The 25,271-nt window shown below is 31.2% G+C and overlaps 1 protein-coding gene across 2 annotated transcripts; it reads left to right on the top strand.

Moving 5' to 3' along the window:
* The first annotated feature begins 39 nt into the window (after positions 1–39).
* LOC139528256 (uncharacterized) lies at positions 40–25,222 on the top strand. 2 transcript variants are annotated; one of them, XM_071324144.1, is made up of 20 exons: positions 40–146; positions 4,111–4,249; positions 5,149–5,409; positions 8,685–8,819; positions 9,550–9,679; positions 10,122–10,221; positions 10,717–10,825; positions 11,776–11,868; positions 12,223–12,368; positions 15,467–15,535; positions 16,605–16,689; positions 16,938–17,043; positions 17,874–17,936; positions 18,281–18,373; positions 21,595–21,685; positions 22,146–22,238; positions 22,659–22,702; positions 22,931–23,106; positions 23,723–23,814; positions 24,728–25,222. In XM_071324144.1, the coding sequence occupies exons 1-20, from the start codon at positions 78–80 to the stop codon at positions 24,872–24,874; spliced, it is 2,241 nt and encodes a 746-aa protein (XP_071180245.1). In that variant the 5' UTR covers positions 40–77; the 3' UTR covers positions 24,875–25,222. The 2 variants fall into 2 exon arrangements, with proteins under 2 accessions (XP_071180245.1, XP_071180246.1); XM_071324145.1 differs by lacking the exon at positions 18,281–18,373.
* Positions 25,223–25,271: the final 49 nt, after the last annotated feature.

Genomic DNA, 25,271 nt, shown 5'->3' with positions numbered 1-25,271 from the left:
CATTGGTTAAATCTAAAAATTAATCCAATGAAAAGGCTCCTTTCAAAATACACCTTCACATCAAAGAATGTTTACAAATGGCGGGTGCACAGCAAACGTATCCTAAATGGCTTTTGCAATGCAAACAACATATTACAGATTCAAAGGTTTGATTTCTTCAAAGTAACGGAATCAATCAAAACTTTCTTTAGACAATCCATATGAAAAGCAACCATCATGTACCCCCAGTTTTCGGACAGCCAAAACAACTCGGACTTTTTATAGAGAAGAGGATATATATAGACACGTCGGACCAAGACTGATCGGACCATTCTTACGAAAACTCAATCCTCTTGTCTTCAAATTAGTTTGAGTTGCTCTAATTTCTCAAAACTGTACATTCCCACATATCTGTTTGTCACTTCTTGACCTTTTGTCCACTTTATAGTGGATTGGGGTCTAAGAGAAAAGTAAACATCAGTATGTTGATGGTTTTCTGAAACTAAAGAAGAGAAGAGTGACGCGGAATTACCAATTTTTTGTGAGAAAGTCAAATTATTATTGCGTGAAAATGGTAAATGAAGTCTAGCGGGACACATGAAATTACTAAAGAAATAGAATTGCTTCGGTCCATAGTGTAAGCTGGATACGGGAATCTGACAAAACAGTATAAAGCAGGATCTGGGCAGACCCCATTTATCTGATATAGTAACAGTTTTTAGGAAATAAAAACCACTAAGTACAATTATGCTTGACTCATATATAGTGAGACGTGACGCCTTTTCTGTTTAAAAAAAGCTTAACGATTAGTTTCTCTGCTGAGCAACACCAAGTACACCAAGTTTTGACCATTCAGGTTTATTTTGGCCTAACCAATTGCAGAAGATGATAACTGTATACGTAAAAATAGAATTATTAAGATTGCGTTTTTCCTTACAAAGCAGGTTTCATCTCAAGTATTAAACAAAAATATAGCTACTTGATATCACGAAAACATTGCTAATAATTGATTTAACTTAAGTTATTATTAAGTTGTTCACACAAAATTATGTGATGTATACATTATTTTTCATGAAGAGAAGAGTAAAAATTGATATTAAGATCAATACATTTTATTTGTCTTTAAACAAAACGTTTTCGGCATGCATTATACATGCTTCGGCAAACACTGGTTAGCACATCTTCAGACCAAGATAATCTTTCAGTCACCTTTCCACAATTTTCTGACTTATTTTAACATATTTTTTGTAACCCCCCCCCCCCCCCCCCCCCCCACCCCCCCCCATTCTAATGCTCAAAACTGTTCCGGATTTGAATCGTTCGTTTCATTCTGTTTCCTTTCTTCGTTTGAAACCTTCATCTACAAAATCTTATTCTCCTGCCTATGTAGATATAAGATGTGGTATGAGTGCCAATGAGACAACTCTCCATCCAAGTCACAATTCATCTGAGACCACAATTATTTTGTAGTGCATTTCTTTTAGAACATAAATGAAAATTAAAAAAATCCCACCTGCGCTTTCTCAATGAAATTTTTATAGTGTAATGTACTACTTTGGGACAAATTATATCAAAATTATAGAAAACTTCATTGGCTCTAACTCAAAATATGGACAATTTTATGTTTATGGCGTCTTGAAATCTTTTGACAGCTTCCAAAGTGCTAATTTTTTAACCTTTTTCAGCTGGACCAAATCACTACTTTCCTTAAAAATTCTAGACCCAAATTTTTTACAGTGTAATTTCACCCCCTTCATGCAATTTGAGGCATTAAACATGGAGAAATAAATTAGGAAGGGTTAAAAAACTTAATGGCAAGTAAAATATAACCCACTGTCAACACTAGGGACTATATTCGTGAGCAACGAAAATCAAGGGACGACAATTGTGGTCTCGTACCAATTTATAAAAGTAAACCATTATAGGTCAAAATAAGGTCTTCAACACAGAGCAATTTAATGTAATAACGTTGTATTTGAAAGCGTCACATTGTCCAAAGGTAATACAAAACCATCGCACTTCAGCGAAAGAACCATATATATATATTTATAGAGCGCAGGGTGGTCGTGTGGTCTAGCGGGACGGCTGCAGTGCAGGCGATTTGGTGTCACAATATCACAGTAGCATGGGTTTGAATCCTGGCGAGGGAAGAACCAAAAATTTGCGAAAGCAAATTTAAAGATCTAACATTTGTAACATTTGTAACATTTGTAGAACACAATACAGGAAGCACCTGTTTAACTCGTGAAAGTTTTGAATAAACACATTAAAGTTCTTTATTTTAAATGGAAATTGTCGAAAGTTTTTTGATGAAAATTTAAATCAAATATGACGAAAATGCCTTCAAATGACGAATCTATGACAAATGAACTTCAGATCATTGGGAAAATATTGAAATTCAAATGCGAACTGACCGGGTTGTTACATTTTTGATTAATTGACGAAACTAAACTCCTGGTTGTTGAAATGACTTGACGACTGACTGATTTTCCTGGGGAAATAATTATGATGGTCATTCAATTATGGGGTTTAATAATAATTAACGGATTAGTGACCCATCAGATGGCGATAAGCGGATTAGTTGTAATCACAACTTGTAACACCTGTTAAAAATGTTAATTACCTGGAGGTCATAAACTTGTCAAAAACATGAAGACAGGTAGATTTATAGTTTTTATTGCGAATTTTTTTTTACACTTTCAAAATTAAAGTGACGAAATTGATTTGAAATACTTTCGTCAATGAGAAATCCCTTTCGTAAAATACGAAAGTGACGAGCGCTAGCAAAATCACTGCTTATATATCATGTACTGTAGTACGCCGCTAGATTAAAACTGACGTGGAAAGGTAACACACGGCCAGCGAAAGCTCTTTTTAGAGAGCCCAGGTGGTCGTGTGGTCTAGCGGGACGGCTGCAGTGCAGGCGATTTGGTGTCACGATATCACAGTAGCATGGGTTCGAATCCCGGCGAGGGAAGAACCAAAAATTTGCGAAAGCAAATTTAAAGATCTAACATTTGTAGGATCCTTTACTATAGATAATTTAGCTGATCTGTAACAATAACATCTTCATGCCTTATATATCATGTACTGTAGTACGCCGCTAGATTAAAACTGACGTGGAAAGGTAACACACGGCCAGTGAAAGCTCTTTTTAGAGAGCCCAGGTGGTCGTGTGGTATAACGGGACGGCTGCAGTGCAGGCGATTTGGTGTCACGATATCACAGTAGCATGGGTTCGAATCCCGGCGAGGGAAGAACCAAAAATTTGCTTTCACAGATCTAACATTGTTGGGTTGATGTTTAGACGAGTTGTTTATATATATCCGAAAAAAATAGGGGGAAAGCACTCTAGACAAACAAACATGAAGCTAATCTGTTTTGTGAATTACTACTGGGCTGTTCTATTGAGCCAATGAAAAAGACAATAAGTGTACCGTGTTTCCAGTTTCCCCAACTCTGACCCTAAGGTTAATACAAACTTTGTGTGTTTTAAAAATAATTATCTTGCTAATTTGTTTGTGTGATTTAAAAAAAGCTCTTCTTTTAATGTATCCCAGTATTCCAAAATCACAGTGATTGGAAAGAATAGCAACCTAAACTTGCTAAAGCATGTTCCAAAATTGTCTGTGTCCAATTAGCACTGTTTTGTGACTGTGAATGTGCAATCATGGTTTGGGTTGATGAAATCTAATCACAAATCTGAGTTTCACACTCATAAATATTCTAACAATAATTCATACAACTTGATATAAATAATTATCTATTGACCTAATGACCCTATCTTTTTAGAGCATGCAACTCAGTACAGTGACTGCTTGTTTGTTCATGTAGTATATTACGCAGTGATCCTAATATGATTATAAGATACCAAAAAAGTCTATGAAAAACCACTAAGTCTTGTGATTCATATAAATTGGTACAGGCTAGTGAAAATTATAAAAAAAATTTATTAAGTATTTTCTTGAAATGAGTTGTCTGGATATAACATGTATAACTCATGTAGCACATTTGTACCTAAGTATTTTCATCAGCTGCAAATATATGATTTTATGCTATTTTTAAGGGACACTTATTAAGGTAACAACTAGTATATAAAGCCAATAAGCCTAGATATTCCTTCTATTTCAGGAATGGGATGGATTTCTGAAGGAGTTACATGATGCTATTCAGCAGCAGTTAACACAAAGTCATGTACAATACTTCAGTGATTTGTCAGAACCTGAAAAAGAACTGTTTATGGAAAGAGCAACACAGGCTATCAAGGGAGGTAATGCATTAAATCTTATTGCAATCAGGTATGACAGGTGGTTTCTCAATTTTTTTTTAGTGCAGTTTATTTTTGATTGTTAGATGTACAAAAATCTTTAAATATTTCTTAGGTTTTGACAAGTGAAAGTAAAAGGATGAAAATACCACTTAGAATTTTACATTGAAATTTCACCCCAGAAGTCACTTATACTTAGATTTCTGTGGGAGTTACATGATGCTGTTCAGCAGCAGTTAACACAAAGTCATGTACAATACTTCAGTGATTTGTCAGAACCTGAAAAAGAACTGTTTATGGAAAGAGCAACACAGGCTATCAAGGGAGGTTATGCATTAAATCTTATTGCAATCAGGTATGACAGGTGGTTTCTCAATTTTTTTTTAGTGCAGTTTATTTTTGATTGTAAGATGTACAAAAATCTTTAAATATTTCTTAGGTTTTGACAAGTGAAAGTAAAAGGATGAAAATACCACTTAGAATTTTACATTGAAATTTCATCCCAGAAGGCACTTATACTTAAATTTCTGTGGGTGGTTTGGAATAGAAAAATGCTTTCAAGACTCTTGCATAATGTTGAAAAAAGTTATTTAGTTGTGCAATTTTTCTGCTGCCAATGTAAGTGTTACTGTGCATAAGGTTATTTAAATTACTTATATTAAAAAGTTGTAGGGAAAATTGACAAATGATTATACCATCTATGAGAGTGCATGACAGTAGACAAAAGACTACTGATATTATATTGCTGGCTGTATATTGTATAAAAGCAGATATTAATATGTTGTATCTGAAGTTGATTTACAAGGGAGATACATGATTGTACTTGTCAGTAAACTGTACTTGATGGAAATTGATATTTAAGATGAATTGTAGATTATAAAAGTTAAAATCATTTATTGTAGGAACAGTATATAATGGCTTATGCAAGAAAGTTTCTGTAATAACTGACCAAAGTTTAAATGAAGATGTCTCTAGGCAGCTGTTGGAAGAATCTCCCATGGACACTAAAACTGACTTAGTAATAGAGAGTGCTGAGGAAGGGGCCTTAAGTCTTCTGAAGAAATGGCCAGATATGAAAAACAAACTTTATATTTGTCTAAATCAACCCCTACCATTACATATACGACAATTAACATGGAGGCTATACTTATCTAATACAAAAGGTATATATATATATGCTTTTTTTCCTGCAAGATATGAAATGCATGCATGAAGCATATTTTTTTTCATATTTTAAATTATAGATGTATCCCTGTAACAAACTATTGCCACATATACAATATATAGCTTTTTATATTTTATAGCAAAATTATTTTGTCACTTGCTAAAATAAGCTGATATTGTAGGGCATTATCAATTTTATTTAAAAGAACCCTAATTTACATTTCATCCTGTAAATTCATCTCCCAAAATGGGAAGTTAAAACTGTCCTTTGGTTCAAAAATCTAATTTTCTATCCCTTTATCAAAGCATTATTTTATTGTTAGTAATGTGTATCTTGTTAATTATTCTTGTACAAATTCAAAATACCCTTTGTTAGATGTGTGAAATGTTGTGTGTAGTTCTAGAGTTGTATTAACAGGTATTGGAACATAATACATTGGACTAATGCAATGACCTTAAATTTTTTTATACCCCGTCTACAATAGTAGAGGGGCATTATATTTTCTGGTCTGTATGTCCGTTCATCTGTCTGTCTATCTGTCTGTCATGTCCGTCTGTCTGTGCGTCCGTTCATCCTGATTTAGTTTAAAGTTTTTTGTCAAGGTAGTTTTTGATAAAGTTGAAGTCCAATCAACTTTAAACTTAATACACGTGTTCCCCATGATATGATCTTTCTAATTTTAGTGCCAAATTAAAGTTTTGACTCCAATTTCATGGTCACTGAATATAAAAAATAATAGTGGGAAGTTCAGGTTAAAGTTTTTGGTCAAGGTAGTTTTTGATGAAGTTCAAGTGCAATCAACTTGAAACTAAGTACACATGTTCCCTATGATATGATCTTTCTAATTTAAATGCCATATTAAAAGTTTGACCCCAATTTCACGATCCACTGAACATGGAAAATGAAAGTGCGAGTGGTGCATCCATGTACTATGGACACATTCTTGTTTAAACTATTTTGTTGGGTCTTTATTTACTAATTCCAATGACTCATCTTTTACTGAATGCTTTTATAAGGAGATTTATTATAGTTTAATGATTAGAAGTTAACTAACTCTTTGTAGTATAATATTTCTATATGACTGAACAGACTTATAATTTACAGAATATAGTTACTCTGGTAGGTAAACAAAGTAGAAATATATATAGTTTGTGTACACACAATATGAGTCAAGCTATCACAGGTACAAGGATACAAAAATCAACTGGTATATGTCAGATTTATAGAAAAAAAATGGTAAATGTATTACTTCATTCACACCTGTCACAAATACCTGTTTACCTGTCTCCCCTACACGTCACCAGGTAAACTAAATTTGCAACAGTAAAACTACCGATGGACGTCCACAAAGCTTTAATTTAATACAGTTATCTCTTAAATTTCATGCACATATGAAATATAAGAACAAATAAAACACAAAATTATAATTTAGGTATGTTTTGGTTGACTTTGATGGGAGGGAAAAAGGATATATTGAGAATGGACAGAAACCTTGCCTTGCAATAAGTGATCTATGGAAAATTTATTATTGTTATTCAAATTGAAAGTATGAAATAAAGGAAATAACTTCAAATAAAACTGGAAAATATCTTATAAATGGTATAGATTGATATGACAAAGTAAAGTGTGAAGCTTTTCATGTTGTTTTATAGGTGTAAATCACTGTTATTTGTTTGTGTTGCACTGCTTTTTAACACAAAAATGATAAGATGATACATATGTATGCTGTTAGAGGTAAAATGACAAGATGATACATATGTATGCTGTTAGAGGTAAAATGACAAGATGATACATATGTATGCTGTTAGAGGTAAAATGACAAGATGATACATATGTATGCTGTTAGAGGTAAAATGACAAGATGATACATATGTATGCTGTTAGAGGTAAAATGACAAGATGATACATATGTATGCTGTTAGAGGTAAAATGACAAGATGATACATATGTATGCTGTTAGAGGTAAAATGACAAGATGATACATATGTATGCTGTTAGAGGTAAAATGACAAGATGATACATATGTATGCAGTTAGAGGTAAAATGATAAGATGATACATATGTATGCTGTTAGAGGTAAAATGACAAGATGATACATATGTATGCTGTTAGAGGTAAAATGACAAGATGATACATATGTATGCTGTTAGAGGTAAAATGACAAGATGATACATATGTATGCTGTTAGAGGTAAAATGACAAGATGATACATATGTATGCTGTTAGAGGTAAAATGACAAGATGATACATATGTATGCAGTTAGAGGTAAAATGATAAGATGATACATATGTATGCTGTTAGAGGTAAAATGACAAGATGATACATATGTATGCTGTTAGAGGTAAAATGACAAGATGATACATATGTATGCTGTTAGAGGTAAAATGATAAGATGATACATATGTATGCAGTTAGAGGTAAAATGATAAGATGATACATATGTATGCTGTTAGAGGTAAAATGACAAGATGATACATATGTATGCTGTTAGAGGTAAAATGACAAGATGATACATATGTATGCAGTTAGAGGTAAAATGATAAGATGATACATATGTATGCAGTTAGAGGTAAAATGATAAGATGATACATATGTATGCTGTTAGAGGTAAAATGATAAGATGATACATATGTATGCCATTAGAGGTAAAATGATAAGATGATACATATGTATGCCATTAGAGGTAAAATGATAAGCACATGGTAGGATGGGAATGCAATTATTAGATAAAAAAGTCAGATGGAAATATTATATGATTTATTTTAGTTTATTTAGGAGAACCAAGTCCTGAGTACATTTTTCTTTCAGATATTCACTTGAAAGATATTCAGATTCCTGTAACATATTGTATTATAAATTTAAAAGTTTTATTATTTGCCCTTGGTACTGTATTGTATGATATTTTCGTGTGCATATATTATTCTGATTATTTGACATTGGACAAAAGATAGCATTAATTATTATGATTACATGAAATGCTGTATACAGGTAGTTTTGTAAAATTCCCAAATATGCCAAACCTCTATTGTGGCAATTTTTGTAAAAATTAAAGCATTGTAAAAATTTCAGAAATTATAGAAAAGTCTCCCAACATGTATTTTGTCTTTATTGAAAAAAAGCTCCATTTTTTAAAATAGTTTTGTAATATTACTGGGGTACAAAGAAGACAGGCAAAGGTTAAAGCTATAGATACTTTTAATTTGAATAAAATAAACATAAAATTAAATGTAAGAAACATTATTTTAATTTATTTTTATCAATTTTAATTGCAGTTCGAAAGCAGTATATTGATCAGTTGAATACCAACCCTAGGGCAGCTATATCTATGTATGATTATGATATATCACAAAAATGTGAAACATTGCTGAATTCAGAGCATACATTTAATGACTTAAAAGGCTCAGTCGGTAAGTACATATGAAAATACTTCAGACTATCAAAAAATGTAAATCAATTCAAACGTGAAAACTAACGGCCTTATTTATGTATAAAAATGAACAAAACAAATATGTAACACATCAACAAATGACAACCACTGAATTAAAAGCTTTTGACTTTGGACAGGCACATACTTACAGAATGTGGCGGGGTTAAACATGTTAGCGGGATCCAAACCCTCCCCCTCACCTGGGACAGTGGGGTAAAAGTTCAACATGAGAACGAACTATAAAAATCAGCTGAAAAGGGCTTAACTCATCAGAAGGATACAAATAGAAATACATCTAACAACAAAGTTTATATTTTGAAAGGAACAAGCTTTTCAAGATTGTTCAAATAAAGTTTATACACTAATTACCACCTCTACTTTTCATTAGATTTACAAACATGTGTCAAATGAATGCATAAATTGCTAATTCTAAGAAAACAACTCTGCTGTCTTTCGTTAGTTTGCCAGGTCAAATCATGGATTTGATTTGCTGTTTATGCATTTCTTAGCAGAGGGTAGTTGAAATGAAATGTAAAAACCAGAAAAAAAAAACCTTTTTAAATTTACACCTTACACATTCCAACTTATTGATAGAAATTTAATGGTCAACATTTCAAAACAACCATTTATCATTTTGATCAGTAAAAAAAAAATGTAAAAAAAACGTTTTTTAATTTTACTGCATGCATTGTTATTTTTTGTCATTCCAGGTATTTTTTATGGTATGAAAGCTACACTTTCCTATTACCATTCTATTCTAAAAACCAAAAACAGACTAAGAGATGTAGAACACCTTTTAGCAGTACCATTTATGGATGTTGCTTCTACTAATATTTCAAGGTACTGTCATGAAAATAGTATTTTAATATCATTAAATATTGTATGAAGTAAAAACTTTCCGGATAAGTCACATTATAAAATACATGTAATTGCTTTTGTTTGTCTGCAAACTTTCTTGAAACCTGTCTTTGGCATCAACAATTGTTTAAATTTGTCATCATGTTATATAGGCTAAACGTACCTCTGTGTTTAAGGTTATCGAATGGATAAATATAAAAAATGGTACAATATAGATGAATGTAGAAAACCCTTTATATACATAGAAAACATGATTTTTTTAATGCAAAACTGATGTCAGATATGAATATATGAATCCTAAGAAATTAAAATATTTTATTCATACCTAAAGCAAACTTATAATCAATCATTAGTGAAGGAAAAAAGAATTGACATATATTCCATCTCATTATAATTTAATTGTATTTTGAAATGTACATTTTAGACGAGAACCACCACCCGGAAGAGTTGTTGCCCTTATTGTTGAAGAATTCATGACATTTTTAGGAAGTCGACCAGGATTTGTGGTAGATTCAGGGTCAGATGTAAGTTTTAAAAGAAAATGAGATTTGTGATGATAAACAAAAAATTGTTAAGATTTTAAGCCTCTGTTTTAGGAAAATGACAAAAAAATATAATCTATCCTTTTGAAAGCTTATTATGAAGGTCAACATTAAAGTTTAAAAGCTTTGAAATATGAAAATGGCAGCATTTTTACAATTTTCCTGCCAAATGCTAAAATTCAAGACCAACAAGTTAACAACATGACCTTGGACAAAAATATAGGATAATAGCAAAATGCTGTTGTGTGAATATATATTATGAAGAATAAAATAAGGAACAATTATTTTAAGTATATTTTAAATGTAACATTTTGTCTCTTTCCAAATAACCCAGGGTATCATCCATCAGCTTAAATTGGACTTTTGGTTAATTCCAGGGTTAACAGAAAATGTAAAAAAAAACATATTTGCATTAAAAGGCAATCACTTAACCCTTTAATATTTATGTTGTTGCTATAAAGATCTTTTGTGTTATAGGACCATAATGATGAGGTTATAGCCTTTATAGACAAAGTGGCTAAACTTCTACAGAGACGGCACCCTGAAGTATCTAGAATGATTACAGAAAAGTTTGTACCTGTGAAAGGTAAGGATCAGATCACTTTTCAGTGGTTTTTGTTGGTTGCTGTTTGTTTTATCATAGGCAAGCTGTTGGTTTTCTCTGTTGATTTGTTTTATTATACCCCCACTTGTTTTACCTCTGTTTGTTGATCCGTCAGTCCATCAGTCTGTCCGTCCCATGAATATTTTCGTCACAGTTTTCTCAAGAACTACAATACAAGGATTCCTAAATTTGATTTCAGGGTTTATATAAGTCAACTATACTATGTGATGCATTTTCAGATTCATCACTCAACAAATTCCTGTTTACTGAACACTTGTATAATTTTACACATGATAACCAAGTTGAGGAAATTTTCGTCACATTTTTCTCAGGAACTGCTATACAAGGATTTCTGAAATTTGGTTTCAGGGTTTATATAAGTCAGCTATACCGTGTGATGTGTTTTCAGATTCTCAACTCAACAACTTTCTGTTTACCAAAATATTGCAGCAAAGGTATTATCAGTGAGTATTAGCTTGCAGTTTCACTTGTTTATCATGCTAGAGTCTTTATAGCTTTCTCTACAGTATAAGTTATGTTCAGTTCTGAAGTCTTTACAGTGCACCATAATTGTTTACATCCTAATGGTTTGGTCTCTGGTGAATAGTTGTCTCATTGTCAAAATTTACTTCAATTCAAATGACTATAAATATACAATGCATATTCAGGACAAGAACAGTTTAGCAATAAATAAGTTCCGGAAGGTAAGTCAACCTGCAATAAGGGTGGGAAATTTAAACTGCCACTGGAAAAACAGGGTGTGTTGGACTAAACAAAGGATCAACTGTTATTCATTTTCTTAAACAGCACTCTAATTATATCCCTGTTTTATTGTTCTAATCACATTATCATTAAAAATAAGAAATCTCTATGCTCATATAGCTTATCTAAGTGTCTAGAATTAATGTCTTAAAAATCTTATTTCATTACAGAAAAAATAGTTGCCACAGAAACAGGAAGTTATGCTTTGTTAACAGAAGGATTGATGACCTTGATACGACCTATGATTAGAAGTGTGTTTGTCAGTAAGTCATTTATTTAGATAAAAGTGTATCACTGATAAAAAAAAAAAGACAGAAAGAACTAAAAAGGAAAAGAAAAATATGTAAAATAAAGTGGTTTAATTTAAAGCATACTTAAATCTTATTGAGATAGGCACTTTTATTCTAAATCACATTTTATTTATTTTAAAATCGCAACCAATATACAGATATTGCCTTAATATGAAAAAGTATAGTGTATTTAAAAAGTGCTTACTTCTTAGAAATAAAAGTGCTACATAGTTATTAGTTATTTCTGTATTCACTTTTTAAAACTTGCCATTTTCCTCATTAACTAGCCGAGGTTCAATATTAACCAAGATATTACATCTTTTTCAGCCTATCTTAAAATGGACACTTTGTTATACATATGGGACCAGTATATGATAGGAGTAGATACCCCAGGATTCAATAATGAGTGGCTGGCCATAGTAACAGTGACATTGCTGGGATTAATTAAAGAAAAACTTAAAGAAGCAACCTCAGTGAGTATATAGACATTGGTACAGAAATATAGTTTAAATGACGATGAGAGGGCACTGAGTTATATGCAAAGACTTTTACTATATGTAGGTTCTGAAAAAGTTTAAAGACAGCTTTAAATAACTGTATGATTAACAGTACAGTGTTTCAAAGATAACAAGTATTCCCACCAGCATTAATATTTGTATATAATTTAATTTTGGATGTAACACGTCTTCTGATTGGCTTACATTATTTTGTTATCAAACCATAGACATAATTTAGTCATGTGACCGTGACGTCATCAACGTTTTTTCATGGCTTTCTACGGTTTAAAATGGAATTTAGAATTAAATTATAAGAAATGACTGTAATATTTTTTCTGTCTATTCAAAATAACATAAAAAATGTGGTGCACACTGTTAAATAACCTGCTACGCGCGTTATTCAGTGTGCACCAAATTTTTTATGTTATTTCTTCATAGACAGAAAAAATATTACAGTCATTCCTTAAATAAAAATCCTAATGATGCAGTAGAACACTTATACATGTATATATCAATAATATCTGATTTAAGTGCACACTTATAAAAGGAGTTCAAGGAAACAATATAGCTTATACTTTACTTAAGTATCAGAATTATTTAAGGAATGACTGTAATATTTTTTCTGTCTATGAAGAAATAACATAAAAAATTTGGTGCACTCTGAATAACGCGCATAACGGGTTATTTAACAGTGTGCACCACATTTTTTATGTTATTTCCAATAGACAGAAAAAATATTAGTCATTTCTTATAACTTAATTCTAAATTCCATTTTAAACCGTAGAAAACCAAGAAAAAACCTTGATGACGTCACGATCACATGACTAAATTATGTCTATGGGCTGATAACAAAATAACGTCAGCCAATCAGAAGACGCGTTACATCCAAAATTAAATTACAGTTAACTCTCATTGTCTTGAACTCGGTTGACTCGAAATTTCGAATGAGTCGAAGTTTTCAAGTGGTCCCGAACTTTATTCCATACAAAAGTATGTAATGCGACTCCTAATGAGTCAAAATTGGATGAGTCGAAATTTCGGTTGAGTTGAACTAAATTTACGGTCCCAAGGTTAACAAAGCATTCAAAATTCATTTTAAAATTTTCTTAAATCTCGTGTATCCGAGAATAAACAATTTTGTCAGCTATAACCGACCTGAATATCGAAACTATCGATTGGAAATTACTCTCTTGGAAAAGTCATAGGATTTTTTTTTAATTGAAACAATTGAATAAGTAAAAATAATGCCATTAGGGTGCTACCATTTGATTTTTATGGGGAGGCTAGGATGAAATTTGAAAAAAATAGGCAGGACAGCAATTTTGAGTAAAAAAAAAGGCAGGATGAGACACTTGCAAAAAAAAAAATTCAGGATGACAATTTAGGTAAAAAAAGTCAGGATAAACTAAAAAAAAAAAAAAGGCAGGACCGAATAGAGTGAAAAATAAAAAGGCAGGACAGAGATTACAACTAAAAAAAATGCAGGACAAAAATTTTCATCCTAGCCCCCCCCCCCCCCCCCCCCCCCATAAAAATCAAATGGTAGCTCCCTTATAATAATAAAAGACTGTGACATACAAATACATCGATCTGATACTAGAATATCGATCCCCTTGCCACATTCACCCGGATTTATTTTAGTTTTACCAAACTCAGCAATAGTTGTGTTCCTTAGATTGTCGAACTTCCGGTGTTCGTTTGAGTCGAACTACATGTATCTCGAAATATTTCTCTGGTCCGGCTGACTTCGACATAACAAGAGTCAACTGTATCATAAAATGTGAAATGGAACATAATTTCCCTTTGATGTGTTTTTATGCCCCACCTACGATAGTAGAGGGGCATTATGTTTTCTGGTCTGTGCGTCCGTTCGTTCGTCCGTCCGTCTGTTCGTTCGTTCGTTCGTCTGTTCGTTCGTCCGTCTGTCCCGCTTCAGGTTAAAGTTTTTGGTCAAGGTAGTTTTTGATGAAGTTGAAGTCCAATCAACTTGAAACTTAGTACACATGTTCCTTATGATATGATCTTTCTAATTTTAAAGCCAAATTAAACTTTTGACCCCAATTTCAGGGTCCACTGAACATAGAAAATGAAAGTGCATGTTTCAGGTTAAAGTTTTTGGTCAAGGTAGTTTTTGATGAAGTTGAAGTCCAATCAACTTGAAACTTAGTACAAATGTTCCCTATGATATTATCTTTCTAATTTTAATGCCTAATTATATTTTTTATCCAATTTCACGGTCCATTGAACATGGAAAATGATAGTGGGAGTGGGGCATCCGTGTACTTTGGACACATTCTTGTTTTGGTTAACTTTTTGGGAGATAACTCATTTTTTTATTCTACTTCACTTTGTTCATACAAATATAAAACATTTCTAATTTCTCTATAATATTATTATAGATAGAGATAAACTGTTAACAGCAATACTGTTTATAGCAAAGTATGATCTACAAATATGTCGATATGATCAAATGTTTCAATTGACCCCTTAAGGAGGTATTGCCCTTTATAGTCATTTTTTTTCGTAAGTTTTTGCAATCTTTTTTAACAATTGTCTCCACTTATTCTACTGGGCCAAATAGAATTAAAGTTAGCCACAATTTTGAATAGGGGATCTTGATCCAAAAATATATCCAATGACCCTGCCAAACAACCAACATGGCCGCCATGGATTAAAAAAGAACATAGGGATTTACTATAGAAGTCTAAGGGAAAATTGTAAAAAAAAACAAATTCAAATGGTCGCAACTTAAAAACTAATTTAAATAATGATAAGGGGTCTTCAGTAACTATTGTAAGTCTAGTTACTAGTGGATCATGACCTGCCTTTAATTTACCTACTGGGCCAAAGTAAACCAAACATGGCCGCAATCATTATTAGGGTATAAATACTATTCATTATGATTTAAACCTTATTTTACATGATTTCCAAAACCACAGTAGATACAGGTGAGCGACACAGACTCTTGAGACTTTGAGAGCCTCAAGTTTTTACTTTGATAGAAAGATTTTATTTTTTTCAATTTCATTTAAAGCTTAAAAAAAAATCTCTCTTATTTTCTTTCTCTTTGATAGCCAGCACATATGGAGAAAATATTGAAAGCAGAGAGTTGTAAGCTAACTGTACCACAGTTTCAGTATGAAGTAAGTTAAAACCGAACTTTTCTGAGAACACCTTTGACTAGTTAAATGTTAATAATTTAATTTTGGATGTAACGCGTCTTCTGATTGGCTGATGTTATTATGTTATGAGCCCATAGACATAATTTAGTCATGTGACCGTGACGTCATCAACGTTTTTTCATGGTTTTCTACGGTTTAAAATGGAATTTAGAATTAAATTATAAGAAATGACTGTAATATTTTTTCTGTCTATTTGAAATAACATAAAAATGTGGTGCACACTGTTAAATAACCCGCTACGCGCGTTATTCAGTGTGCACCAAATTTTTTATGTTATTTCTTCATAGACAGAAAAAATATTACAGTCATTTCTTAAATGTTTTAATTTGCGTTTAACACTGAGTCTCATAAAAGACATAAAATTTGAAATAATATTCCAAAATTAAAAGTTGAAAAAAAAACAATAAATTCTTAACATTGAATCTTTATAAAAAAAAAGAATATACAAAGGATTCAATTAGAGTTTTATAACTTAGTTTAGTTAAATAGTGTAGATTATACTTATTTTATTTGCATAAATACAAATGCGATTGGACAAAACAGATTTTTGGAGTCCTCATCATTAAACATGTTTTACAATATGATATATAAGTGCATACCAGATTAAATTTATTTCAATATTTCTTTATATTGGATAGAAAATTGAAAAGGTGGAAAAAAGAGAAAAACAAAAAAACAAAACTTAGATGATGATGTTTGTGTGGTAATTTTATACTATCTAGACAATAAGGAATCTCTCCGACCCTTTAATTAACTCAAAAATGTGTATACAAATATTTCTATTTTGCTCCGGAGTAAGTAGATATATAACTGAATTCATTGTTCTATATTTAATGGATAGAGCCATCTAAGATTTCTAAAAGTTTACATATTGTTGGTCTAAATATAATGTTAATATTAAAAACATTGTGAAAAAGTGAAGATAAAGACATTTTTTTACACTGTTAATTTTGATTCAGTAGAGTAATTATTGTACAGTGTAGAATTTTGGGTAACAATAAATTTACAATTCTTAAACTTTTCTTTTTAGATTAAACTGCATTATTACAAAGAATTGTTTTCTTTATTAACCAAAGACCAGAAAGCTGCAATGCCTATTTTAGATCCAACTCAAGGTAGGTTTAAGACTAATAATCTTTTTTATGATAAGTCCTGATTTTTGTATTGTTCGGTTAAATTCTTTAAAAAGAACCCCTTCAGACTGATGATTTCGTAGATTGCACTTGTTTAGTTTACAGAATTGATAACAAAGTTCAGTTTAGAAAGGTTCCCAGTTTATACAGGTTCTGATTTAGATAGGTTTCACTATACTTTGAAGATCTATATTTACATGGCTTAAGTATATTATATATTATATTTGTAGCACAACATCCTCCCTGGAGACATTGGTACAATGATGTGATACCACCTCATACTAAACCTCAGGATAGGAGGAAGGCTAGAGAGGAACGAGAGGCTGAAAGGGATAGGTAAGATATGGAAGAAACAAAAAAGCAAGGGACTCATACAGTCAAACCTGCTCTAAAGAAAGGTTAACCCTATTAATTCCACCCCCATCCCCCAAAAGAATAATTAAAAAAATTATCTTGGCCTGTCAGGTCACCCTCTTCTTGTCCCCCTGTAGTTATACTTTTGCATTTTAAACCTCATTTCAAAGGTCAGAGGTCTCTTTTACAGTAAATTTTCTTAGGTTTTAAGGGTGACCTTTATATACTGGTTCAACTGTACTATGATTAAAAGTGAAGAACTAACAGAAATAAACTGAGTCATATGTTTTGATATTGATCAAATAATATACATCGATTTCACTTTTGAAAGTCTTTAAAGGATTAAGAATGTTTTTTATGGATTTTTTTTTGGCAGGGATGGGAAGTAGCCTTAAAACACATGAAAGTGGACCAATAAGTTCAAAAACAATGGTTCAAATCAGGAGCCTGTAATTCAGTGGTTGCCGTTTGTTTATGTGTTACATATTTGTTTTTTATTCATTTTTTGTACATAAATATAAATAATGTTGTTATTTTTCTCGTTTGACTTGTTTTACATTGTCATTTCGGGACCTTTTATAGCTGACTATGCGGTATGGGTTTTGCTCATTGTTGCAGGCCATACAGTGACCTATTGTTGTTAATTTCTGTGTCATTTTTGGTCTCTTTGTGGAGAGTTGTCTCCTTGGCAATCATACCATATCTTCTTTTGGTAACAAAGATATAGACAAAATCTGAAATCAGGAATTTTAATGGATGAAAACTTATAAAAAGCAGGAAACTATTTTGATTTATGTTTTACATATTTTTAGACAAATGCAACAGCAAAAAGACGTTGAAACTGCTAGAAAAGAACAAGATCAACGGGAAAGAAGGTATTGTATTTGACTTCTGATTATTGAAAAATTTAACAAAATGAAAAGGAATCAAAATTCAAAGGAATATTAATATTGTATATAGACTTTGTAATTTCTTGGTTTTTTTTAATGATATTACATTTGAATAGAAGAAACAGGAAATTTTGTAAAAAAACAAATTATTATTAATTTTAATTTCATACTGCATAATTTTTGGTACCTTTTTCCATAAAGAAGAATTCTACAGTGAAAAAACTATGTGAATTAAGTTTTTTATCCTACATTGAACTTTTGATGTTGTCCCTTAAAATTCTAGTGTTGGTTTTTATCTGTGTACAATGTTTTATGATGTAAAATTACAGCTTTAAAACCCCATCAGTTGTGAGAAGTGCTAAAATACCTAGCACAGACTTGGGTAGTGAAAAACTATCCTCTGTAGTGAAAAGTACAAAACTGTAAGATATGTGTTTTGTCCAAGTTCTCGCTATTTTTACATGTTTAAACTCGCTGGATTTGGGAAATGTTTTATTTATAAATTTCTAACAAAATGTGTCATTTGCCAAATTTTTACCTTGTGTACAGTTTTTAAACTGCTGGATATTGGAATTGTTTTATATATAATATTCTAACAAAATTTGTTATTTGTTTATTTTACATTGTTTTAAGTGAAAAGTAAGTTGTGTTAAATGTCTATTGATAACATCAGTCTGATAAATTTTACAATAATAAGACATGGGTTCAAAACAATAAATACATTTATCGTTATTTTGTGAAAATTTCCTTTGATGTTAATGTCTGATAATTTCCTTTCTCAGAACAGTAGAGTTAATTGAAAAATTATCGCTAGAAGCTAAGGGCGCACATGCCCTTGTCAATGAAATTATCAATGTCTTCATAGGTAAAATAGCGATAAAACAGATTTTCATTGGTCATCTTTTAAAACTCTATTGCTTTTCTCACTTTCGCCTTAACAGCTAATGCAAGAAAATTGATCTCGTTGATATTATCAATGATAATCTATCAAAATCTCAAACATTTCATTTAGAGAATAAACTGTCCATGTATTTTATTTGATTACAATGCATTCTTTTCATTAAAAACTTAAAGGAATAGGTAAGATTAAGAGAAGTCAATATTTCCATTACTTTCCCCTGCATGGTACAGGACCCTCTGTATGACCTTCACATTTTGAACCCTTGTTATATTGTTTCTATGGTAACTATAAGAATACTACCAATATTATTTGTGTTGTATTAACCATGTTTCATTAACACGATTGCATGATCTTTAATAATTTAAAAGCAACATTTTGCTTAGATTGAAGAAATTTAACAAGGTGAAACTTTAAAACCAAGCTAAATTCAAATACCTTAGAACTGTCTATTTAAAACTTAAACAACTGAGGTCATTATAAAATATCATAAATGTAACAAATTAACTTATTAAATTCATTTAATCTTTTCTAGGTTTTTTTTAATGAAATCAAGGATTAAAATTTTTATTTCCACAGCAGCAGACTCAGTTTCAGTTTGAAAGTGTATATAACTGTAACAATTGATTTACAAATTCCAATAAGGGTACCAGATTCCAACACCATGTATTTTAGCAGGTGGCAAAATCTTCTTGTAATATATCAGGTTTACATTATTTATTTCTCTAAATTGTTGGTTGTTTGCATTTTAAAAATAAAATTGAAAATCTACTCCCAAGAAAGATAACTCTTGTAAAGGGAAGTAACTTTGTTAAAAAAGATATGCAGGAAACCACATCTAGCCAATTGCCGAATTAGGTTGATGTTTTCAGCTGAAGCTCAGTGTTTAACTTTTCTCACCATTTTTGATATTACCAATTAGAATAGAATTATTTATGAATAGGTTAATTCATAGATTGTATAATTTTTCTCACAGAGAAAGGTATAAATTGTTTAGAGATTCTAAACTTATACCTGAAACTATGTAAGTCATAATTAAACAAATTTATCATAGTTCACCAGCATGCTTGTTCAGTTTTGTTAAAATCATTTTATTTTGTTACATTCTAAGTTCAAGCTTAACATGTATATTCACCTAAATAACAAGGAATATTCTGTTATTTATAAATCCCAAATATTTAGATCCTAATTTTTACAAATGCAGACTAGTATTTTGAAATTGTAGCCTGATTCATTATTATTAGCACTTTATGTATTATTCAAACAAATGATTTTCATGAAATTCGAATGAGTCTTTTCAGAATGACAGATGTTAGTTCTATTGAAATTTTTATTTTCTTAATTATGTACTATGAACATTGTGAGAAACTGATAAAATTGGAAAAGTATACCTGGTAGTTACTTTTTATTGGTTTTCATGATTTGCACTAACAGTCCATGTATTTAAGAATCTCTATGCAAAAAAGTAAACTTATAAATATTTATAAACATTTACTATTTAAGATTCCCATGTATGCAAACCATTAGTTCATTTATTTAACTTCTTTTTGCACTTAATGATAAGAATTTAGGAGTCATATAGAATCATATTCAAAACAGTGTGGCTGTGGCCATTGATTGACGACCTAAATTATCCAATTGACTGGGACAGATTAGATGAACGTTTGTCTGTAACGACCACTACTCACGATGTACTTGTTAAAGATACTGAAACTGTGGGGTCACCAAAGGTTCTCAACACCTAAAAAAGGTAATTCGAAAAAACTAATCAGGAATAATACGATGTTTTGATTTATATCAATAATATAAATCAAAACATAAAGGTTATTCCTGATTAATTTTTCGAATTATTTTTTTATTAAAATCGTTAAGAACCTTTGGTTACCTCACAGTTTAAATACTATAATAAGTAAGTAGTGAGCAGTGGTCGTTACAGACAAACGTTCACCTAATCCGTCCCAGTCAATGGGATAATTTAGGTTGTCAATCAATGGCCACAGCCACACTGTTTTGAATATGATTCTATTATATTAAAAAGCAAGCTTGAAATAAGCTCCAATTTTCTAATTTATAATATTATGTACAATGCACATGATGTATTCCTCAAGCTTGTAAATACAAGTTTCAATAGGGGGTACGATTTCAAGAAAAGGCCCCCTTTGACACACAGAATGAATAATATATATACATGCAAAAATAATAATAAATAATTGAATGTTAAACTTTGACAAATGAAACAAATATCACAATTGAGAAATATAAATGGCATGGCAATAAATGAAAATAGTCATGGTGTCATAAAAAAAAGGTTGTTTACCTTAAATAAAACTACCCGTGTGTATTTAGATATTTAAACATGAAATAATGCTGGCGCATAGTTCGAGCTTCATTATCAATATTTGTTCCGTATGCTTTCCAACTTCTATATAGATTATGTTCACATGGTTAGATTATTAAGTTGACTTGATTTTCCTTTAAAATGTATATGCAATAATCATGTTTTATGAATTACCGGTAAAAACAATTTTCTGAAAACAGTTGTTATCTATAGAATAACATCATATAGTTGCAGTATTTTTCTTTACCACTGCCTATCTAAATAATTTATTTCACAAGAAATAAGAACCATGCCATGTTGAAGACTGTACTTTGACCTATAATGGTTTACTTTTACAAATTTTGACTTGGATGGAGTGTTGTCTCATTGGCACTCATATCACATCTTCTTATATCTAATATTAACAGAGATGAAGAGGAAACATTTCTCAAGATGGCTGCTACTGACAGGCAAAGAGTGGAGGAAGAAAGAATAGCATTACAAGATCAGTTAGATGAGGTAACTATCTTTTATTGATTATAATTCATTTTCACATCTTTTAACAGTAGGCCTGTCTTTATTTATATTTAATAAAAATAAAAATTAGTTTGATAACTAATATTAATTGATGTAGCAGAATTTTTTTAGAAAATCTATAAGAAAAAAGTTATTTGTGGACAAAATATGAAAACATTTGATGATTGTGGTTACAGACACAGCTAAAGCAAACTGCATCCTATGAGAACAATGTAAAGTTGAAATGAAAATATTATGTTAAACATACAACCGTAGCAACATGCCACTTACTTACTTACTGCCCTTGATCACTGTTGGCGTTGGTTACAGAAACAGCAACATGCCAGAATCAGGGTTATTCATGTAAAGTAAAACAAATGATTATTATGGTATGTCTGCAACCATAGTAACAACTCAGAAATGAAGGTTATTCTAATGATTGACTTTAACAAAACTGTTGTAGGAAAGAAGAAGAAGAATTGAAGCTGAAAAACGAGCCCAGGCTGAAATAGATCAGCTCAAACTAGAGCTGGCTGCAATGAAACATACAAAACCAGTAATATTGATTTAAAAGATTTTAAATAATGATATTTTTTTATGTTACATTATTTAACTGGATTAACAGGGAAAATGCCACTTTTGAACAACAATTAATTTCCGCTAACTTTTAAGTGTATACCTTTTCCAATTCAAAGAAAGACCCAACACCATCTTATGGGCAGATAATTCATTTATGAAATTTAGTGAAAAATTGGTTTTGAAATAAGAGTCAGTGCATCAATGGAGAAGAGGTGTTTCTTCATGATGGTAATGCTATTTCTGAATTTTCATTCTGAGAAAAAAAGTCATATAACCGTGTGAAAATAAATACAAAAAAAGCTTTTTAGTGTAATAGGTAAAGAAGATATCTATTTCACCAGAAATCAAATTCATGAATTAAAAACTTTTTAACCATAAAAGAAAATTGTATTTTCAGCCATCTAGAGCTCCTTCAACATACAGTATGTCATCAAATATTAGGTGAGTCTACCTTTTGTCTGCTCAATACACGACACCAAGCAAGTAACAGAATATTTGCATAACTTACATATTAAAGTATTACTATTCCAATTTCATCATTTGTATTGTCAAAATTCCAAAAAAGCAAAACATATCTTCGCACTGATATTGCATTTAATTTTTTTTCATTTTTCTCAATTTCATTGGTATAAGAGAGCAAATGTTTCATATATTTTTGTTTTATTTCAGTCGTTTGATGGTAGCTCCACCACCCAGCAGAGCTTCAAAAATAACAATAGAACCACTTGTTGTGCTGCCACCTGTTGAGGAAGCAAGGACACCAACTCCAGCACAAACACCTACAGAACAAAGAAATAAAATCGTCATAGACTTCCTTAGACGGGCAAAGCATGGGCTTGATAAAGGTATTTGTACAATCAATCAAAATATAAATATGTTATACCTTAGAATAATATTGGTTGAGAGATATAAACCATTTCACTGAGAATTAAGTTTGAAAACTGGTAAAAAAATTTCAAAATTGACATTTTTGTTGTTGCAGCTAGTCATAGCGATCATAAATTCTGTCGTTGATGGTGTCAACCATATTTTGAAATTATATTTTCTTGTTTTCTATGAAACAACATGGCTAATGGAGACCAAATAAAAGCTGTGTGTGAGCATGTGTGATGTGTTTTTACATTTATTGCTGATAAACTTTCTGTTTTCCCTATACTTATAGTGGGAGTATCATAATGGAACAGTAACTCAAAGTTCAACTGGTTTTCTGTACAATTCAATAGTTAATATCAAAACAAAGCATTTAATTTCTAAACCCCCAAATCAAGTATGCACAAACATACATGCAGAATTAGGAAAAACTCAAAATTAAGTATTAGCAAACAAACAATTCTTTCTAAATCAACTGAAATTTTGTGCTCTTGAAAATAAAGCCAAACCACTGTAATAGTCAAATATTAATACAGATATTTACAAATGTTTTAGATATGTTGATAATCTTCATTCTTTGTTTTTTTCTAGTTGCCCATGCAGAGGGAAATGATAAGTCAGATTTAGACAGAGAGACAGAAGGATACCTTAGACAAAATGTTAGAGACATTAAAAATGCACAGGTAAATCAATTGTCTGAATCTTCAGGCTCGGATCCAGAGGGGGGGTTCCGGGGGTTGGAACCCCCCCTTTTTTTTTGGACGATCAATGCATTTAAATGGGGACATGTAATTGGAACCTCCCTTTGTCCTGGGTTAGGAACCCCCCCTTTTTAAAATGGCTGGATCCGCCCCTGATCTTATAATACTGTGGATTCATTACTATTTGTTGAATACTTATTTTCTTGCCAGTTTTGTGGGTACAGATGAACCAAAGATTCAATGTTAATTTTCTATAGGTTTTGAATACAGTGCTTGTTCAAACCACGAAATCAAATACCCATGAAAATGCAAGTTCATGTCAATCCACATAAATAGATAAATCCACGGAACATGTACTATATTACATGCTTTCTTCCTTGCTTTCTTTACTATGTTATTAGTGGTAAGAATGTCAGAGCCTCTTGAATAGGTTACTATTTTAAGCTTCATTATATATGGTTGAGAAGTTCAGATGGGAATATATGACAAGGTTGCTAATTAAATTATGAGTATCTACAAATAAGCTGATGTTGATTTTATTTTCACCTGTGATTAAAACCAAAATTGTAAATACATTAGATATTGTAAATCTATTTATCTCTGAATGAAAAAGCATAAGCATGATAGTTTAAGGTATTGTATAAAAAATATATGATATGGGTATGTACACTTAATATACAAAATATGTAAATATTGTGGAGTACTTGCTGTGTCAGGTTGCCTCATATAGCCTTTTTGTGCTGATGTGGCATAAAGCACCAGGCAGATGTTTTTAAGCTGTTTACCCTTATCACAAAAGAATTAAGTAGCCCTTTGATTAAAATACACCGTAGGATAAACTGATAGCTGTCAACTTCAGAAATAACTTACTATTACATATAACTTATAACTACAGAAAGAAGTATTTGGAAAAACATTGGATCCTGGAGAGTTTGACAAGATGGCACCAAAGAAACAACAAGATACAAGTGAAAAGATGATCAAATTGATGCAGAAATGGAGAGAAGAAAGAAGGGCAAAAGAGCTGTCTAAGAAAAGATAGAAAAAATGGAATGAGAAGTTGACATGGAATCTTATGATGCTCTAAAGACTCATTTTGTTTGAAGACTGCCAGATTTATTATTGTGGATTTATAACTAGTGAAATATTTGTGATTTTGTAATTTATATTTTGAAATCAGAAATATTTTTCTATGTTTATACAAAATAATAGACAGGGTTAAACTATCATTAAGAATCTCTTGCATTTTAAAATTTGATAGTACTTGTATGCAACAATCTCTAAGATAGCATGATTGAAAGCCACATTTTTGTCTGTTTGTTCAACACTGAGACTGATAAGTACATACTGTATTTCAGAATTAACAGCATACAACATTACGATTTTTTTTTTTTTTTTAAATACTGAAAATGAAATCTTCTGAAAACTTGACCTATGAT

The sequence above is a fragment of the Mytilus edulis genome, chromosome 6 (assembly GCF_963676685.1).
Source record: "Mytilus edulis chromosome 6, xbMytEdul2.2, whole genome shotgun sequence".
NCBI classification, from domain to species: Eukaryota; Metazoa; Mollusca; class Bivalvia; order Mytilida; family Mytilidae; genus Mytilus; species Mytilus edulis.
This window is presented reverse-complemented; position numbering and strand designations above follow the sequence as displayed.